The sequence below is a fragment of the Eriocheir sinensis genome, unplaced genomic scaffold, assembly GCF_024679095.1.
Source record: "Eriocheir sinensis breed Jianghai 21 unplaced genomic scaffold, ASM2467909v1 Scaffold607, whole genome shotgun sequence".
In the NCBI taxonomy this organism is placed as follows: Eukaryota; Metazoa; Arthropoda; class Malacostraca; order Decapoda; family Varunidae; genus Eriocheir; species Eriocheir sinensis.
In genome coordinates, this window is record NW_026111951.1 from 195,001 (window position 1) to 215,000 (window position 20,000).

At 47.4% G+C, this 20,000-nt stretch overlaps 1 protein-coding gene across 5 annotated transcripts in view; it reads left to right on the plus strand.

The window, feature by feature from the left end:
* Nucleotides 1-9,531: 9,531 nt before the first annotated feature.
* The window catches only part of LOC126993374 (uncharacterized), a 30,234-nt gene continuing 19,765 nt past the window's right edge, over nucleotides 9,532-20,000 (plus strand). The window contains exons 1-5 of one of the 5 annotated variants that reach the window (XM_050852436.1): nucleotides 9,532-9,860; nucleotides 12,683-12,915; nucleotides 15,239-15,367; nucleotides 18,533-18,788; nucleotides 19,921-20,000. The exon at nucleotides 19,921-20,000 is cut by the window's right edge and continues 26 nt beyond it. In XM_050852436.1, coding sequence (XP_050708393.1) covers nucleotides 12,787-12,915; nucleotides 15,239-15,367; nucleotides 18,533-18,788; nucleotides 19,921-20,000 — 594 coding nt within the window. In that variant the 5' untranslated portion in view covers nucleotides 9,532-9,860; nucleotides 12,683-12,786. The remainder of the gene's footprint in view (nucleotides 9,861-12,682; nucleotides 12,916-15,238; nucleotides 15,368-18,532; nucleotides 18,789-19,920) is intronic. The other 4 variants (XM_050852434.1, XM_050852435.1, XM_050852433.1 and 1 more) reach the window with 4 other exon arrangements.

A 20,000-nucleotide genomic window follows, 5' to 3' on the forward strand; every position in this document is an offset into this window, starting at 1 on the left:
CTCAAACGTACTTTCAAGCACTGGACAGAGGAAGGCTTTGCCAGTGTGTACAGAACATACAACGCCCCCATCTGGAGTACGCTGTGCACGTGTGAGGTCCACAAGGTAGAGTGAACATCAATAGCGTTATGCCGGACGTGTTACTTGGGTTCCGTGTCGCCGTCAGGAGACTCCGTGGGCGGGAGATATGTAAACACTTTGCACAGCTTCTGTAGCTTAATATTCTTCCTTAGTAGTACACTTCACTCTGACTCTTCACTGACCACTAGCTTACTAGGACTGGGACTCTCTCGCCCTCTTCTCCTATATATACCCAGAACAGTACAGTCTAGAATGTTACAGTATGTTTTAGATCACACAAGAACATGTAGCAAAATATATGCGAGTTGGCAAATATATGACAAACAGGTGAACATGGCGGCGGGCAACAGGATCTGTGTGGGTCATATGTGAATCCGTGCTGCTGGACTTTATTGGTAAGTCTTATTGGTAAGTCTTATTGGTAAGTCTTATTGGTAAGTCTTATTGGTAAGTCTTATTGGTAAGTCTTATTGGTAAGTCTTATTGGTAAGTCTTATTGGTAAGTCTTATTGGTAAGTCTTATTGGTAAGTCTTATTGGTAAGTCTGTGCCTACGTAGGTACGTCTTTCTGGCAGCTCTTGACTTGGCCCTCCTTAAGGTCTCCATGATCAGTCTCGTGACCCTGTCTTGACCTCCCCGTGACCCTGTCTTGACCTCCCCGTGACCCTGTCTTGACCTCCCCGTGACCCTGTCTTGACCTCCCCGTGACCCTGTCTTGACCTCCCCGTGACCCTGTCTTGACCTCCCCGTGACCCTGTCTTGACCTCCCCGTAGCTAATAACACACTTGAACACACCAACTTGTGGCTCCCATGCTGGGGAACACACTTCACTCATGTCATTTCAGTATTCCACGGAGGTGATCGAGGCCGTCAAAACACGTCAATAAATAGGTTCAGTAAATGAAGGCGTCCAGTACAGCACAAGAAGGCGTTAAGGAGGCGAAATAAAACCATGTATTAGGCGGGAGGGAGCGGGCCGGGCAGGGGGCGCGGGCACAAAGGTTTCTGCCCCGAGCAAGCAGTGTTGACAGTGTGGGAAGGGAGATGAATGAGCGGAAAGGATAAAAACAAACAGGAAAAAACACTGATTAGTTAAAGCAAACACCAAAAACCATAATAATGGCGGAGAGAGAGAGAGAGAGAGAGTGCGAGCGGGAGAGCGAGGCAGCACACAGCCCTTCCACCTTAACTAACGTTTACAACTAATTAAAAGGGTGAAAAAAACGAGTAAAACCCCTCGACATAACGACACGTAACATCAACACAAACACCCAAACACGTAATGGCGGCCCCGTCTTGGTCTTCTTCTTCTTCTTCTTCTTTTGACCTGTGCCGCTTTGTATCGCTTCTTAGGTCCTCCTTCTTTCGTTCCGCTTTTCTTCTTTTTCACTTCTACACTTTTCTTTTCAGTATACATCACTTTTTTAAGCACTTCATCCTGAAACTTAGGTTTTCTGTCCTTTTCTTTTCCAGATTTATTTGCCTATGTGCTTTGCTATTTTCCACTAGTACACTTTTCACTCCACTTTTACTGTTCAGATCTTTTTTTCCAAACACATGTCAAGAAAATTTTTGTGTGAGGTATTAATTTCACTGCTTCCTCCTTACTGCCATATAGTCCTAACACGGTACTCCTCCGTCTTCCTCCTCCATTCTGCTATACCACTCCTCTATCCCAATAATTTCCACTACTGAAGCCAATAACTTTGCCTCTCCTCCTCATACCTGTCACAGGCCACTATCAGGTGCTCTATTGTTTCCTTTTCCCTATACACAAGCTACAGTTTGGTCCTGCTCGTCTCTGCTTCTCCCTTTACTTCTAGAGTTCCAGACCTTGCCTTGAACAGCAGCTTACTCCCCAGTCTCCCCGGTACCAGTTTCTCTTTCAGGCTTTGTTTTCTCTTGTACCATTTTAAAGTCGACTTTTCTGCTGCTCCTGCTTGCCATTTTTCCAGGCCATTGGTGGCAATGCATTTCTTGATGTCCTTAACCCTCATTCTGTTCCACTCATTTTCAAGATTTTCTCTCCTCTTCCATCTAGCTATTTCTTTTTTCCATGAGGATGTTGTTCTGTCCTCTGTTATCACCTTTTTTACCCATCTTTCTTCACTTAGTCCTTCGATTTTTTTCATGAATCCCATCTTGCCCTTTATAATTCTCTCCTTAAATGTACTCCATCCCATTTCTCCCCTTAAGGCCTCTACTGCTGTGCATCTAGGAGCACCCAGTCCCCATCTGGCCATGGTGTTCTGCACCTTTTCTAGCTTTGCAAGGTCTCCTTCCCTGTACTCCGTTATTTCCGACCCGTATACAGGCAGTATGGCACCGCTAACCCTTTCCACATACTCCTGCCTACCTCGTATTTATTAACAGTCCTGCTGCCTGTGTTCATGAGCATACCCAACATCCTCCTGGCTTTCCCTTCATTTATTTTCCTTTGTTTCTCTCCTCCTACTCCTTCTTTGCTGACCTCCAATCCCAAGTATGTGTACTTCTCCACTCTTTCTATTACGATGTTCCCCAGGACCCACTGACTGTTAGCATTATTGTTAAATTCTATGGCCTTACATTTCCTAGCGCTGAATCTCATCTTCCATTCCTTCCCATAATCGTTAGTTATTCTCAATAGCTCATCCATGTCTGCCTTGTCTTCTGCCATGAGTACAATGTCATCTGCGTAAGCTAAACACCTAAGTTTTCTGTCTCCTACTCCTATTCCTTTTTCTGATTTTCTGATTTTCACCAGGAGTTCTTCTAAGTAAAAGTTAAACAATGTTGGTGACATCACACATCCTTGTCTTACTCCAACATTGTTCTCCGTCCAGTCCGTGGTGGTGTCTCCCAAAGTGAATTTTACCATATTTTCATTGTACATCTCCTTTATCACCTCTGCCACTTTGCTATCTATTCCAATGTGCTTTAACAATTTCATTAGCTTGCTTCTGTCCACTGTGTCATATGCCTTTTCAATGTCTATAAATATCAGGTACAGCTCTTTTCCTTGCTTCTTATTTCTGTTTATTATTTCTTTAAGAACCAACATTTTCCAGCCCTCCTCTTCCTTCTCTGAATCCACTCTGTTCTTCTCCCCACGCCTTGGATTCCTCTGCCCACATTTTCAGCTTTTCATTCAAGATTTTTCCAAATATCTTTGCCATGATGTTCATGACTGAAATGGGCCTATAATTTTCTATTTCCTCCTTAGGTTTCCCTCCTCCTTTGTGAATCAGTGTTACTCTGCTTCTTTTCCAGTCTTGTGGGATCACACCCTCCTCCAGTATTATTTGGAACATTTCATGCAGGATATGTTTGAGTCTTTCTCCTCCATATTTTATAAATTCACCGAGCACTCCATCCGCTCCGCCTGCTTTTCCATTCTTTATACCTTTTAGTGCTTTTTCCACATCCTTCAGTTCAATCGTAACACCTCCCATTTCTTTTTTGTCACTGTATATTGTTGGATCTCCCGTTTGGTCTTCCTCGGTGTTGGTCTGCACTATGCCCCTCCAGTATCCCTCTATTGCCGTTCTTATCTCTTCATCATTGCTGGTTTCTTTTCCCTCTATCCTCAGCTTCACTTCCTGGTTCGTTTCTCTACCTCTCAGGTTCCTCCGCAGTCTTTTCCATCCCTCTTTCTCTCTTTCTCTTGGAGGCATCTCGTTTAGTTTCTGAGCCTGCTCCTCCTCCCATATTGCTATCTTCTTACTCATCAGTATCTGTGTTTTCTTTTTCTCCTTCTTATAGGTGTCCCATGCCTCTTGCCATTTTTGTCTGTACTGTTCCCCTTGCTTCGTCATCATTTTGCTCAGGTCTCTCTGCTTCCTGTTCTCTTTTTTCCTGGTGCTCCAAGCTTCTTCCACCTCTTTGTCCCACCATCCTTTTAGCCTTGTCTTCCCTTCTTTGAATCTTTTGTTTCCAACATTTTTCTTTGCTTCTTTTAGTATTGTTCTTTTTATTCTTTGTTCCCACTGGGTTATTGTTGCCTCCCCTTTCTCACTGCATCCCTGCATTTGTTCATCCAGTCTCCTGCTATATGTCTCCCAGTCAGCTTCTGATAAATTCCACTTTTCTCTCCATCGGGTCTTTTTTTCTCCCCTTTCTTTCCTCCCTTCACCACAGGTTACCCCTATCAGCACATGGTCTGAGATGTCAATTTCTTCATTTTTCCAGATCAAGCACTTCTTTTTCATCACTTCTTCATTCACTAAAATGTAATCTATGGCTGACTCTGCACCTCTGTCTCTCCATGTAATAGTGTTTTCCAGTTCCCAGTTTTTAATTTTTAATTTTCTATTTTCTGCAAAATCTAGGATCATCATCCCTTAGTTCTTTCATTATTGAGCCCAATGTGTCCGTTTAGATCTCCCATAATCACCCACTTCTCCTTGCCTATTTCCATTCCGATTTCTGTCATTAGATCAAAATAGTTTCTTGTTTTCTTCATAGTTTTCTGGTCCCTCCACTCCCATATACACCACTGTGATCCACCACACTTCTTTCACATCCTTGATTTTTACCGTGATAATATCTCCTTTTCCATGGGTCAGCCTGTTTTCCATTTCTTTGCATAACTGCACTTCTGACATACTCCTGCCTTCTTTCTCCTTCATTATTACTCCCGCGCCGCCACCTTTCTTTTCTCCAACCTTCCTTCCTTTTCCTATGCATGTCCATCCTCCTTCTTCCCATTTGATGCTATTGTGCCAACCTGTCTCTCCTACTCCAACGACATCATACTCCTCTCCTTCCTTCAATACAGTTCTCCATTTTCCTTCATTCCAACCCCTTGTATTAATGAAGCCCAATAGCATCTGTCCTTTCTGTGCTCTCTTGCTCTTGCTCTTGCTGTACAGGGGACCCGTTGGAGAGTCAGGCCTTCGTATCGGCACGCCCTGTAAAAATAAAAACAACACAAGCAGTATCCATTACAAATCTTCCAATTCCCTATTTCTTGCACACCACATCTTTTCCAGAAAACTCTTCATGGCTTCTATAATTCTATCATTTGCTTCATCACTCAGTCCCAGCAGCAGCAGCATCCATTCCCTCTCTGTCCTTGCAATCCTCCCATTCACATCCCAGCCCATCTCACTCAGTGCCACCCTCATCATCTCCGTCCTTTCTCTCCGGTACCTCCCACACACCAGTATCACATGCACGACAGTTTCATCCACACCCCTGTCACACATCTGACACACTTTGCTGCGGGACTCAGACCACCTGTAGTTTCTTGCATTCACATTCATACACTGCGCTCGAGCTTGGAAGAAGATCACCACCCAGGCTTCCATCATACCAGCTGACACACTGCAGGCTTCCTTTTCCCTGTACCACTCCACAGTAGTCTTTCGCTCCATCACATGCTTCCACCTCCTCAGACCGTCACCTTTCACTGCACTGTCTATCTCTTTCTTCCACTTTCTCACATTCCATTCTAGGCCCTCACTATTTCTGTCAGTCACCTTCCATTCAAAGAAACGCCTCCCTTCCTCTCTGCTCACCCACCTGACTCGCATACCACTGTCACCAACCATTCTCATGCAGTTTTTAATCCATTTGCTCTCATGCACACTCCACAAGTAAACCTTCCGTGCCAATCTCGCGTCATCCATTCGTTCCAGTCTGACTTTGTATCTAAGGGTAGCCTCCTAAATCTTTCCCTAAAGGTACTCCACCCCATATCACCTCAATGCTTCCACCGCTGCATACCTTGGTGCATTCAAAGCTAACCTACCGATCCTATTTTGCCCTACTTCCAATTTATCCATTTCAACTCACTCCATGTAATCACCTCCATCCCATACATCACACTCGGCACTGCTACACTCTTCCACACCTCTCTCAGCACATCTTACATGCTCTCATTCTTGCCGCACTTCCCAGACAGCCCACCCATTGATTAACTAGGCTAATCTTCTCATTCTTTGTCCTTTCACATCCGCTCGGACTCATCCATACACCCAGGTACTTGTATGCATCTGTTTGCCCTAGCTCTGTGTCTCCTAGCCTCCAGGTCCTATTTCTCTCATCTTCTGCCCCATTCACAACCATTATCTGACTTTTCTCACTACTATATTTCACTCCAAAATCTCTTCCATACTCATTTACCACATCTAATAGTTCCTGCAGTTCCTCCTTTGACTCCTCATGACTACCACATCATCTGCATATAGAAGCACACTTACCCTGTCTTCTCCCACTTTTACTCCTGCATTCTTTCTCCTCATCCTGGCTGCCAACTCCTCAGTGTACAGACTGAAGAGAGTTGGAGACAGGATGCAGCCCTACTAACACCTCTTTCACTCCTCACCCACTCTGTCTCTAATGCTCCTAACCTATACCTGGCTCTTGTATCCACATACATGCTCCTAATGATTCGCACTATCTTATCACTCAAACCTACTTTCTCCAGTACCTTGCACATCACCTCCCTGTTCACTCTATCATACGCTTTCTCAATATCAAGAAACCCAAGATACAACGGACTTCCATTCTTCCTTTTCCTCTCTATCATCTCATTTACCACATACATATTGTCCTCTGCTCTCCTGTCTGTGCGAAAACCATTCTGCTCCTCACCCAGCACTCTCTCTCTTTCAATCCACTTACACAGCCTTTCATTCAACACAGCACAGAAAATCTTTCCCACCGTATTCGCCAGGGCTATCGGCCTATAATTCTTCAGCTCTTTCTTACTCTTATGTCCTCCCTTGTGTATCAGAGTCACTCTGCATTCGTTCCATTCCCGAGGCACTTTCTCATTCTCCCATACACAGTTGAATAGCTCAGTCATCCTGTCTATCACCACCTCACCTCCATTCTTATACAATTCATACGGGATCTCATCCAGCCCTGCTGCCTTGCAATTCTTCTGCTTCTTCAAACATACCTCGACTTCCTCTCTGCAAATTCTCTCATTCAGCTCACCCGCATCCTTCCTCTCAAGCGTTACACATCCCTCTCTCACCTCAAAAACTTCACCCAACCCTCCAATCTCTTCCCAGAAACCTTTTATACACTCTTTCATTCTATCTGTGTTCCTGATATCCTCACCATTTACTTTCAGGCACTCCACGGTTTCACTATCAGTCACACTCTCACCCCTCAAGAATTTATACCATTCACGCCCACCTTCTAGGCCTTTTTCTTTCAGAGCCTCAATCACACTCCTCTCACACCTGACCTTGGCCTCCCTAATCTTCCATTTAGTGACCCTCTGTTGCCTTACATACTCTGACCATGTATTCTGATATTCATTCTCTGCCTCAACGTTTTCATGTCTCTCTTTCCTCAGTCTCCTACAAACCTTATTCAGCCTCTTTCGCTCCTTCCTAGCATCCCTGATCTCCCCATTCCACCATGGCTTGTACTTTCTCTTCCTTCCATTCGTACTCACATACCCAATCCGTCGAGTTGCGGCTCTCCTTACATTTCCTACAAACTCACTATTGGCTCCATCCACGTCATGCACACTTTCACTTATCCAGTCTAATTCCCTCAGGTCTACCTGGAAGTCTTCCCATCTAACATCCCTCAACCTCCATTTCTTTCTTTCTCTCTTCACTTCACCTTCATTCCTAGCATACAGGTCACATTCCACCACCAGCATATTGTGGTCAGACACCACATCAATCATTCCGTCCTCATCTATCCACATACGAGACACACACTCACGCATTCTCCCATTCACTAACACATAATCAATAGCAGACTCCTGATCCCTCGCACTCCACGTCACACGTCCCTCAGCCATCGTCACATTCAAGTTTTCCAGATTCATTTCATCCACAAACTCATCCAGCATTTCCCCATTCCGGTTCATTCTCTCCCAAGCACACCACATGTGCATTCATATCTCCCATGACCATAACTTTCTCTCCGGCATACTCCCTCATAACTTTCCTCACCACGCCATACTTCCCTCTGTTCTCCCTCACGGCTCTCTCACCTTCCACCGTCATGTACACCACAATCACTATCAACCTTTCAGACTTACCCTTGGCATTGGCACTCCACTTTCACTGCTAGCACATCTTCACTGTCTGCACTCGTCCCTACATTTACTTCTTCTACTCTGAAACCCTTACTTTTCCTGTGGAGTAGGTACCTCCTCCCGTGTATTCTGCTTCTTTCTGCCTTTCCCAATCATACCAAACACTTCCCCATCCACACGCACGTCATCTCTTAACTGAGTCTCAGTCACACCAACTAGATCAAACTTCCACTCATCCAGCTCTTTACTCATGTCATCCAGCTTACCTGTGCCCCATCCTCTCACATTTATACATCCAATGTTCATACAGTTCATACCTTCACTGCCTGGTTGGTGGTTTCTCTTCCTTGCTCTCTAGCGCCTCAAGCATTCACACTGGACGGACCTAGCATTCCTCCTCCCTCAGCCTCCTGCCCATCCTCTCGTGTCCTGACTGGTTCAGGTGGACCCCCATCTACGGTGAAGTCCAGCCCTTCCCGTAGCACACCATCCAAATCTACAAAGCTAACATTCCCTTTCTTACCCTCAGCCACTCCACCTTCAGCTGTAGCAGTGCCTCTTGAGTCTAATGTTCGTCCTCTGCCTCACCCTCTCATACCTCTCCCCTTCTCTGGGGCGCCTCATAACCCCTACCACTGCCACTCTCACATTCTTACCCTCTACTGCCTTCATTGCTTCTACCACCTCTCTTACTGTGTCTTCCGTGCCAACATTCTCCAAATCATTCCCACCACCCTGAATGATCAAGAGGCTGCCTTCCTTAAACTCTTCTGCCTTCTCCTCAACCCTCCTCCTCACTTCTCCAATCCTGGCTTCACTCAAGCTCTCCACCACTCCCCTCGGCCTTACACCCCAACTGACTCTTAACATTCTTCATCATGCTGTCCCCAACGACACGAATGGGGGGCATACTCTTTATCGCCTTCCTCACCTGTGGCCTGTCCTGCTTCTCACACCTTCCACACCCATCCCTACCTCCCCCAACATCCTCGACCTGCACCTCCACTTCCCTGGACTCCACGGTGATCTTGGGGGCAGCAGGCTCACTCGCTGGGGCGGCTTGCACGCTGCTTGTTTGGGCAGCCTTCTCCACCACGTTGGCCTCTGTCTGCACCTCCTTGTCCTCTTTCTTCCGTTTCCATTCCGTCCTGCTTGTGTCGAGGCACACCGTGCACAGGAACACGATCAGGCTATGCTCCAGGATCCGTGAGGCGGTCTTGATGTTAACGCAGGTCAGGTGGGACCACTCCTCACACCTTTCACAACACAATCCATTGTCATTCACATCCTTCCCACACACACCACAGTCGTCCTTGCCCATCTCTTCTTAACTCTTAGGTAAAGTGCTCACCAAAATACTGCACAGACTCTTCCTCTGGTCCTGGCCTGGGTCTGGGCCGCCGCGCAGAGACCGCCGGCACAAAGCAGCCCCCGCCGCCTCCTGCCCGGTGTTTACAGGCTAACAAGGCGGCGGAAAATCAACCAAACGCCTCAAAACAACCAGAGAAATAAAACAAATCAGCGGGTGAGCACAGCAACGCGTACTGGCGGCCCCGTCTTGGTCCTGGCCTGGGTCTGGGGGCCGCCGCGCAGAGACCGCCGGGCCAAAGGCGTCCAGAGTGTGTCCGCCGCCGCCTCCTCGTTCATCATCGTCGCCTTTTCTCCCTTATTATTATTATTATTATTATTATTATTATTATTATTATTATTATTATTATTCCCTTCTCCCTGCGGCGGCGGCGAGGGAGAGAAGGGAGGAGGAGCGCCTGGCCTTCCTCCACACCGGTGAGTGGCGGAGGAAAGGGAGGGAGGGAGAGAGAGGGTGGAAGGGAGAGAGTGGAAGAAAGGGAGGGAGAGTGGAGGAAAGGGAGGGAGAGAGTGGAGGAAAGGGAGGGAGGGAGAGAGTGGAAGAAAGGGAGAGAGAGTGGAGGAGGCAGGGAGGGAAAGAGGGTGGAAGGGAGGAAAGGGAGAGTGGAGGAGAAAAGAGAGGGAAGCAGGGAGAGAGAGAGGGTGGAAGGGAGGAGAGAGCTAGAGGGAGGCAGGGAGAGAGAGAGGGTGGAAGGGAGGAAAGGGAGGCAGGGAGAGAGAGAGAGGGTGGAAGGAGAGGAGGGAGGGAGGGAGGAGTGGAGGAGAAGGGAGAGAGGAGGAGGGAGAGAGAGGTGGAAGGGAAGGAGGAGGGAGGGAGAGAGAGAGGGAGGAAAGGGAGGGAGGGAGAGAGAGAGGGTGGAAGGGAGGAAAGGGAGGGAGGGAGAGAGAGAGGGTGGAAGGGAGAGAGTGGAGGAGGAGAGAGAGAGAGAGAGAGAGAGAGAGAGAGAGAGAGAGAGAGAGCAATATCTGAGGCGCGTAGTCATTCTCCATATTTACCCTAAACCAACACAGTAATTCCCATGTACCTGTGTGCGCTGGCGGCCATATCCCGGAGACCCTAAGGCACATGTTGACGGGACTTTGTGAGAATGTGCGTCCGTAGTCTGCACAGGCCTGGCCTAGATGTCCTCGTCACATCGCTCATGACGGCCGAGAAAATGTCTGAAAGGGGAGCGTCGGCAAAGATGATGTCCTGTTAGTTTACACGCACTCTGCGATATTGTTGAAACTGTAAAGCGCAGAACGATGGGATTGTACGAGTGTGTGCGTCTCCAGTGTGTGCAGGTCTGGCGTAAGTATCGTTGTCGCATCGCTTGTGGCGGCAGAGAAAATGGTAAATGGTTTGGCGTCGGCAAGATTAGTTTTGCGAAAGTGTCGGAAAAATTCAACGTTGAAACTGTTGGGTGCAGGGCCGTGAGATTTTGTGAGTGTGTGCGTCTGTTGTGTGTGCTGGTCTGGCATGAGTATCCTTGTCGTGTGACTTGTGACGGCGGAGAAAAAAAAAAAAGTTGTGTCTCGGCAAGATAGGTTACCGAGAGTCTGAACGCATGTTGTGATATCCTTGAAACTATAGGGTACAGGTCGATGGGACTTTAATGTGTTGTGTGTTTGTACCCAGCGCTGATGTGGTGTAAATATCCTTGTCGAGTGACTTATGACGGCTGAGAAAATTGATAAAAATTGTGTCGGCAAGATAATTTTAGCGAACGCCTCCAAAACATTGATCGTGTTTTGCGATATCATTGAAACTATAGGGTGCCGGTCAATGGGGTTTTATGGGCAGGTGTGTCCATGGTTTGCGCTGGTCTGGCATGAGTATCCTTGTCGCATCGCTTATAACAGCCGAGAAAAATGGAAAAAAATATAAAAAGTGAACAAATTTGGTGTGTGAGAGAGAGAGAGAGAGCACAATGTATAATCTATTGAGTGTACAGTATTTTGCGTTATAGCCAGACAGCTACTCGGTGCTTTACGACAAAGATCTAACCTGCAGTTATATATGTCAAACTATTTGGTGGGAATGGCAAAGGTTACTGGCGCGGCGGTGGAGTTCAGGACCGTGACATTGACCCAGTGGTGGTGGTGGTGGTGGTGGCTGTGGGGGTCATGTTTCTTGAAGGCCACTCCCTCTAAGCATGAAAAATGAGAAAAAATAATCACTCACGCAAACCATTTCATAATTCATATCAACGCATTTGTCATCAGTTTATGCATCATCTATTTTTGGGTTTATATCAGGGCAAAAATTTGGCCTGTTGCTGGTGTCGGGTTACTGGTGACCACTGGTTTGACATTCCCCAGACCTGTCTATATAATTCAAAATGCTGTGACTCATGTGTTGCTTCCTTAATAATGATAAGTGGGATATTAGTTAACGCGGTAGCAGCGACGGGCCAAATTTGTGGCTTTACCGTGTAGCAGTGACGAGCCAGATTTGTGGCTTTACCGTGTAGCAGCGACGGGCCAAATTTGTGGCTTTACCGTGTAGCAGCGACGGGCCAGATTTGTGGCTTTACCGTGTAGCAGCGACGTGCTAGATTTGTGGCTTTACCGTGTAGCAGCGACGTGCTAGATTTGTGGCTTTACCGTGTAGCAGCGACGGGCCAGATTTGTGGCTTTACCGTGTAGCAGCGACGGGCCAGATTTGTGGCTTTACCGTGTAGCAGTGACGGGCTAGATTTGTGGCTTTACCGTGTAGCAGTGACGGGCCAGATTTGTGGCTTTACCGTGTAGCAGTGACGGGCCAGATTTGTGGCTTTACCGTGTAGCAGCGACGGGCCAGATTTGTGGCTTTACCGTGTAGCAGCGACGGGCCAGATTTGTGGCTTTACCGTGTAGCAGCGACGGGCCAGATTTGTGGCTTTACCGTGTAGCAGTGACGGGCCAGATTTGTGGCTTTACCGTGTAGCAGCGACGGGCCAGATTTGTGGCTTTACCGTGTAGCAGCGACGGGCCAGATTTGTGCCATGATATAAACCCCCCAAAATAGATGATACATAAGCTGATCACAAATGCTTTGATATATATTATGAAATGGTTTGTGTGAGTGATGATTTTTTCTCATTTTTCTGGCTTAGAGGGACCATTAAGAAACATGGTCCCCGACGCTACCACCACCACCGGGCTAAAAAAGCTTCTTCATAAGGTAGGTCTCTGTCTTCCCTCCCCCCCCCCCCTCTCTCTCTCTCTCTCTCTCTCTGCTACTAGTTCTACTTTTAATATATTTTTTTATTCAACAGGTTAGAAAAGAAGAACAACATGTTATAACCACCACCATCACCACCAACACCACCATCACCACCAACACCACCATCACCACTATGGCAACCACCACCCCCACCACATGGCTGCCACCAACACCACCACTACCAGTACAGCAACCACCACCACCACCACCACCACCACTCAGCCCACCGTCATAGAGAGTGGGCGGCCTCACCCTTTCCTGCCCTCGTATTTGCTGGACAGTGTGGTGAGTGGCTCTGTCCTGCCTCACACACCTTGCCTCACACCTGCTGACATTTTTAAAGACTGTGGCCGCCCAAGAGGGTTTAGGAGGATGTAAATTAACAGGGAAGGAGTGGAAGAGCTCATCTCAATGCCCTAAGAATCCCAACACTCCAGCTCGACTCCAAAGTCCACAAAATTACCTACGAAAATAGACAAAGAATTCAAGCCTGTCAAAAAAGTCTGTTAACCCTTAAAGCGGTGGCTTGCTTGTTTTGCCGTGCCTGTCCTCCCACGCGGCATACTCAGGCAAAAACTTACCTCACTTCAACCTTTCATATCTTCACTCCTATGTATTTCACGTGACTCACTGAAGCACCATTGTAAAGTACATACCCTTAACTGCCCTTTTATGTTAAGTTGAAGACCATATAGCCTTTGCTAGAGTGAGTACGGAAAATTGAATTAGGATCACTGAAAACACATTATTATAGACAGTTCTCCACCCCCAGTGGACTTCCCTTCTATGACTAAGACTTGCATACAGTTTATGTGAAACACACCCCAAAAAACTTAACTTCCGGGTCTTCCTGATGCCTGTGGTGGGTGCTGAGGTCAAAGGGCCCATCTCGTGGATGAAATTCACTGTAAGGTGAGAAGAGGTGGCTGTCTAGCGGACATCTTCTCAAAGCTAGCACAAGGCGTACACTGACCAATGATTAGTCAAGGCAGCATGGCTGGGTATTGTTGGAAAGAAAACCACATGCTTACCCTGCTTCACCACAAACAAGTTAAATTGACGGCGCACTAAGTCAAAAAATGCCTTGTCCACTCTTATCCACACCCTCGGCACCAGCTGTGACCCACTATTGTCCACACCCTTGGTGTGAGCCCAGGCACCAGCTGTGACCCACTATTGTCCACACCCTTGGTGTGAGCCCAGGCACCAGCTGTGACCCACTATTGTCCACACCCTCGCTGAAAGGGTTAAGGATTTTGGCTGTCCGAGAGGGTTCAGGAGGATGGAGATCAACAAACTCCTCAAAACTACCACCAAAAATATGCAAAAAATTAAAGCCTGTCAGAAAGTTGCGTGTGACAAGAACTAACATTTTTGGCGGCTGTGGAACACTGGGAGGGTGTAGGGTTATGATAGTCACTACTACTACTACTACTACTACTACCATAGCTGGGCACGATAACAGAAAACCTTATTCCCGATAACCGATAACTGATAATGGAAAACCTTATCGGTGATAACCGATATTCATTAACTGGAGACACAAATATAAGCGATAACCGATACCCGATACCCGATATAAATCCACAATTCCGATACTAGCTAGCGATAAGTCCGATAGGTGAAAATGATACTATATTGATATTTCAAATAAAAAATCATAGATGAACTCAAATTTTCATTATCTGTATTTTAGAAAACTTACAAAACCTGAAAACCACACGTTGACACGTACCTATGGACGGTAATGCTAGAAACGCCTGAACTGGTGTTGTGTTATTTGGCGTCCCCACCGTCAAAAGCTGGTGCTTTTGTTTGCAAACACTGGTCTCTCATGAACTGTGCATGCTCCGACCAGCAAGCGTACACCTGTACAGTCTCACAAAGCTTTTTAACCGTAACTAAGAGTTGCTGGAAGGCTGAATCAGACATACAGTACCACTACCACCATCCCCGCTGTTTCTAGAATGACACTCTGTACGAGTTGTATGTAGCTATTTATATGTACAGAGTGTCGTTCTAAAACAGCGAGATAATGGTACTGTTTGTCTGACTCAGCCTTCCAGCAACTCTCAATGTGTTAAAAAGCTTTTTGAGATTGTAGAGGGCTACGCTTACTGGTCTGAACATGCGCAGTTCACGAGAGACCAGTGTTTGTAAACAGAAGTGCCAGCTTATGATGATGGGACACCAAATAACACAACACCGGGTGCCTTCAATACCATGGCATACTCACAAACGAATATGGAATATCAAATTTGAGGCAGTGAATAATAATTTTGGGGGCAAAGTTAAATAATTTTTCTCTTTGATATATTGATTTTTGAGTCTAACATAAAAAATAACCTAGTGTTTTAATGTTGATGATCTAAGTATGAATGTTTTTTTTCTTTTCTGAGAGGTGGAAAAAAGTAGCGATTATCGCTGGTTTGGTTACAAAAGTAATGAAGATACCGATATATATTTAAATAAGTAGCGGATGGCCGATAACCCGATTTTGTTATCAGCGATAAAGTATTGCGATAACGCCCAGCTATGACTACTACTACTACTACTACCACCACTACTACTACCACCACCTCTACTACTACTACTACTACTACTGCAGGAGGATGGCTTGGGCAGCAGTGGCAGCAGTGAGGTGGCGGCCGGCGGAGGGGGAGAGAGACAGGCGGAGAAGAACGTCAAGGTCCATTTCAATTCTTCCTTCAGCGTTGTCAAGTACAGGGACATCAAGGTGTGTGTGTGTGTGTGTGTGTGTGTGTTTACCTAGTTGTTAAATACAGGAAAAGAGCAGTACTAGGCTCGTGCTGTCCCGTCTCCATAACGCTTATTATCCAGTTTGGCTTTAAGTTCATGAATCATTTCTGCACACACAGCCTCCTCGTCAAGTCCGTTCCATGTTGTTGTGCTTCTGTATGGAAAACTGTATTTCTTGATGTCTCTCCTACAGTTGTTCTTCAATTTCTTACCATTGCCTCTTGTCACACTTCTGTCACGCACCACTAGGTCTTCCCTGTCCAATTTCTCCACTCCCTCTTGTGTCCTGTACAATGCTATTAGGTCCCCTCTCTCTCTCCTTCTCTCCAGTGCTGTTAGTCCCAATGTCTCCAGTCTTTCTTCATAAGTACATTCTCTCATAGTTTCTGGTAATTTAGTCGCTGTTCTTTGTATTCTTTCCAACTTTCTAATTTCTTTCTTCAATCTAGGTGACCACACTAATGCTGCATATTCCAGTCTTGGATGTATCATCGACGTTATTAGTTTCCTCACCATTTCTTCATCTAAATGTGTAAATGCTGCTTTTATGTTTCTAAGAAGACTGTATGTTTCCCCAGTTATCCAGTCTATATGTTTTCCAAGGGATAACCAGTCTGTTATGGTCACTCCCAGATCTTTTTCCTAATTTTTTTTTCAATGATTCTTTCCCTGATATTCGTCTACTGCTCTTACCAAACTCCATCACGCTACACTTCTCTGTATTGAATGTCATTTCCCATTTGCGTGACCATTCGCTCATTCTATCGAGATCTTGGCTCAGGGCTACACAGTCTTCTTCATCAGCCACCCTCCTCATTATTTCAGCATCATCAGCAAACACATTCCTCTAGCGTGTCACCCCTTCTGTCGTGTCATTAATATAAGCTACAAACATAATCGGAGCCAGCACCGATCCTTGGGGGACTCCACCAGTCACTTCCATCCAGCTTGATTTATTTTTCCTAATTACTGTTTTCATTTCTCTCTTCGTCAAAAAGTCCATAATCCAATCCAATATTGAACCACCCAGACCTCCAACATGATTAAGTTTCCATATTAATCGCTTGTGTGGTACTCTATCAAACGCCTTCTTTAAGTCCAGATACACACAGTCTGCCCAACCGTCCCTTTCCTGCACTATATCAATTACTCCTGAATAGAAGCTGATCAGATTAGTTACACAAGACTCCCCTCCTCTGAATCTGAATTGGCTATTTGTTAGTATACTGTTTTCTTCTAAATACTCCACCCATCTGTTTTTTTTAATAATTTTCTCACACATCTTTGCTGCTACACTTGTTAATGACACTGGCCTACAGTTCAACGGGTCCTCCTTACTTCCTCCTTTATGTACTGGGACGATGTTAGCCCTCTTCCAGTCTCTCGGTACCTTCCCTTGTGCTAGCGAGACATTAATCAAGTTGCTCAACTTTTCAGCTATTTGCTGGTTACACTTTTAGCACCCAATTTGATATACCATCCGGTCCTGCTGATTTCCTCGCATCCAATTCTTCCAATAATTTCCTAACTTCATCTGCTGATGTTTGTATTCTCTCCAGACCCACCCACTCTATTCCCCGGCACTGCATCTACACCTTCAAACTCATTCTTCCTTGTGAACACTGTTTGGAAACAGTTATTCATCACTTCTACTATTTCACTTATACTATCAAAAGTTTCACCATTAACTTTAACTTTCTGAATCTCATCTCTATTTTTCAACTTTCCATTTATGAACTTATAAAACAGTTTTGGCTGGTCTTTGCACTTATCTACAATATTTTCTCAAAATTCCTGACACCTCCTGCAGACCTCTAACAGACACTGGGGCACCAGACTGACAACTAACCTGAGACTCACCAACCTGGGACGGTGGTACCGACGCTCCCCTGCCCAGCACCGGCAGATCCACTCCCCCAGCCACCCCTGGACACAGCCATCACTCCCCCAGCCACCCCTGGACACAGCCATCACTCCCCCAGCCACCCCTGGACACAGCCATCACTCCCCCAGCCACCCCTGGACACAGCCATCACTCCCCAGCCACCCCTGGACACAGCCATCACTCCCCAGCCACCCCTGGACACAGCCATCACTCCCCAGCCACCCCTGGACACAGCCATCACTCCCCAGCCACCCCTGGACACAGCCATCACCCCCCAGCCCCCCCTGGACACAGCCATCACTCCCCCAGCCACTCCTGGACACAGCCATCACTCCCCCAGCCACCCCTGGACACAGCCATCACTCCCCCAGCCACCCCTGGACACAGCCATCACTCCCCCAGCCACCCCTGGACACAGCCATCACTCCCCCAGCCACCCCTGGACACAGCCACCATTCCTCCAGCCACACCTGGACACAGCCATCACTCCCCCAGCCATCACTCCCCCAGCCACCCCAGGACACAGCCATCACTCCCCCAGCCACCCCTGGACACAGCCATCACTCCCCAGCCCCTGGACACAGCCATCACTCCCCAGCCACCCCTGGACACAGCCATCACTCCCCAGCCACCCCTGGACACAGCCATCACTCCCCCAGCCACCCCCTGGACACAGCCATCACTCCCCCCGCCACCCCTGGACACAGCCATCACTCCCCCAGCCACCCCTGGACACAGCCATCACTCCTCCAGCCACCCCTGGACACAGCCATCACTCCCCAGCCACCCCTGGACACAGCCATCACTCCCCAGCCACCCCTGGACACAGCCATCCTCCCCAGCCACCCCTGGACACATCACGCCCCCAGCCACGCCTGGACTCAGCCATCACTCCCCCAGCCACCCCTGGACACAGCCATCACTCCCCCAGCCACCCCTGGACACAGCCATCACTCCCCCAGCCACCCCTGGACACAGCCATCACTCCCCCAGCCACCCCTGGACACAGCCATCACTCCCCCAGCCACCCCCTGGACACAGCCATCACTCCCCCAGCCACCCCTGGACACAGCCATCACTCGCCTGAGTGTTGGACACACACACGCCTCAATGCCCACCTGCACAGACTGAACATAGTCCAGGACCCACACTGCCCATGGTGCCCCACCCAGCAGAACACTTACTGCTTCACTGCCCAAGATTCCACTCCCTCCACACCAACCTCAAGGCATCCCTAACCAGACTCTACATCCACAGGCCAGCTCTAGAGGATCTGCTGGGCAGCGACACCCTCAGCCCTCCAGTGTACACAGACCTTCCTACAGAAGTCTGGACAGCTTGACAGAATCTAGCCCCCACCCGGGGACCCATCTTCACTACAACCACAGCAGCAAGCAACCTGTGCTGGCGTGGTCCCATGGCCTAACCAGCCCCCTAAAACACTCAAGAAGAAGTGTGTGTTTTGAGAGATGGCTCACAAATTCCAGGCTCAGAGTCCAACTTTTCCTCATTGGTGTGTGTGTGTGTGTGTGTGTGTGTGTGTGTGTGTGTGTATTTACCTAGTTGTAGTTTTACAGGGCCTGGGCTTTACGGTCGTGTGGTCCCGTCTCCGTATCTGCATTTATCCGACTTTTCTTTAAAGCTTTGCACACTCCTCACCAATACTACATCCTCACTTAGTCTGTTCCAAACCTCTATATATCTTTGCGGGAAGCTATATTTCTTTATGTCTCTCAAGCATCTTCCCTTCCTCAATTTTTTACTCTGTCCGCTTGTGTTCCTGGTGGTAATTCCTTCTTTTAGTAGTAACTCTACGTTGTCTACTTCTTCCATTTTGCTCAGTAATTTATAGATTTGTATTAGGTCTCCCCTTTCTCTTCTTCATTCCTGACGGGGGCTTCGCCCTCCTCGCCCCCCTTCCAGTACGGCAGTGTGCTGTATGGACACAAAGAGTGTTCTTTGCTGTCAGACGGCTGACGTTCTGGAACAATACCGAGGGGGCTTCTCCCCCTCGACCCCTTTCTATTTTCCGGAAGTCACTTGTCACTGCCCTGCATTCAGGGACTAAGAAGAATCCATGCTGTAAGCACTGACTTGGCCAGAGGAGGCTGTGGACCCCTCCTGAACACTGTCCCATGCATGTGCCAACAAAATCCTGTTGACCAATCTTTGATATTCTTAGAGCCAGCTCACACAATGTCCACACTTCTCCGTGCACATAGCCCATTTCTTTCACACTGTCCCTCAAATTCATGTGTGTGTGTGTGTGTGTGTGTGTGTGTGTGTGTGTGTGCGTTTCTCTCCATTTGTGTTGTATGTACGTACATGAAATTCAGTGTGTACGTGGGGCGCACACACACACACACACACACACACACACCATATCCCGTTGTGTCATCTTTAACATTTCCAGAGCTAGCTTACTAAAGGTCCAAACTTTTTATGCATCCCTTGTATTTATTTCCGTCTCTCCCTCAACTTCATGTGTGTTAGTTTGTGTTTTTCTCCGTTTGTTTTCCATGTGCGTAACTAGAATTTTGTGTGTACGTACATGCGTAAGCTGTTCACGCACACTCCCACAAAATCCTGTTGAGCTATCTTTAACATTTTTAGAGCTAGCTCACAAAATGTTCAAACTTTTTCAGGTCTGCGGGCCGTGGGAGTCACGTGTCACCCTCCCGAGCTGCCGGTCTTGGTGGTGCCCAGGCTGGAACACTCCCCGCCC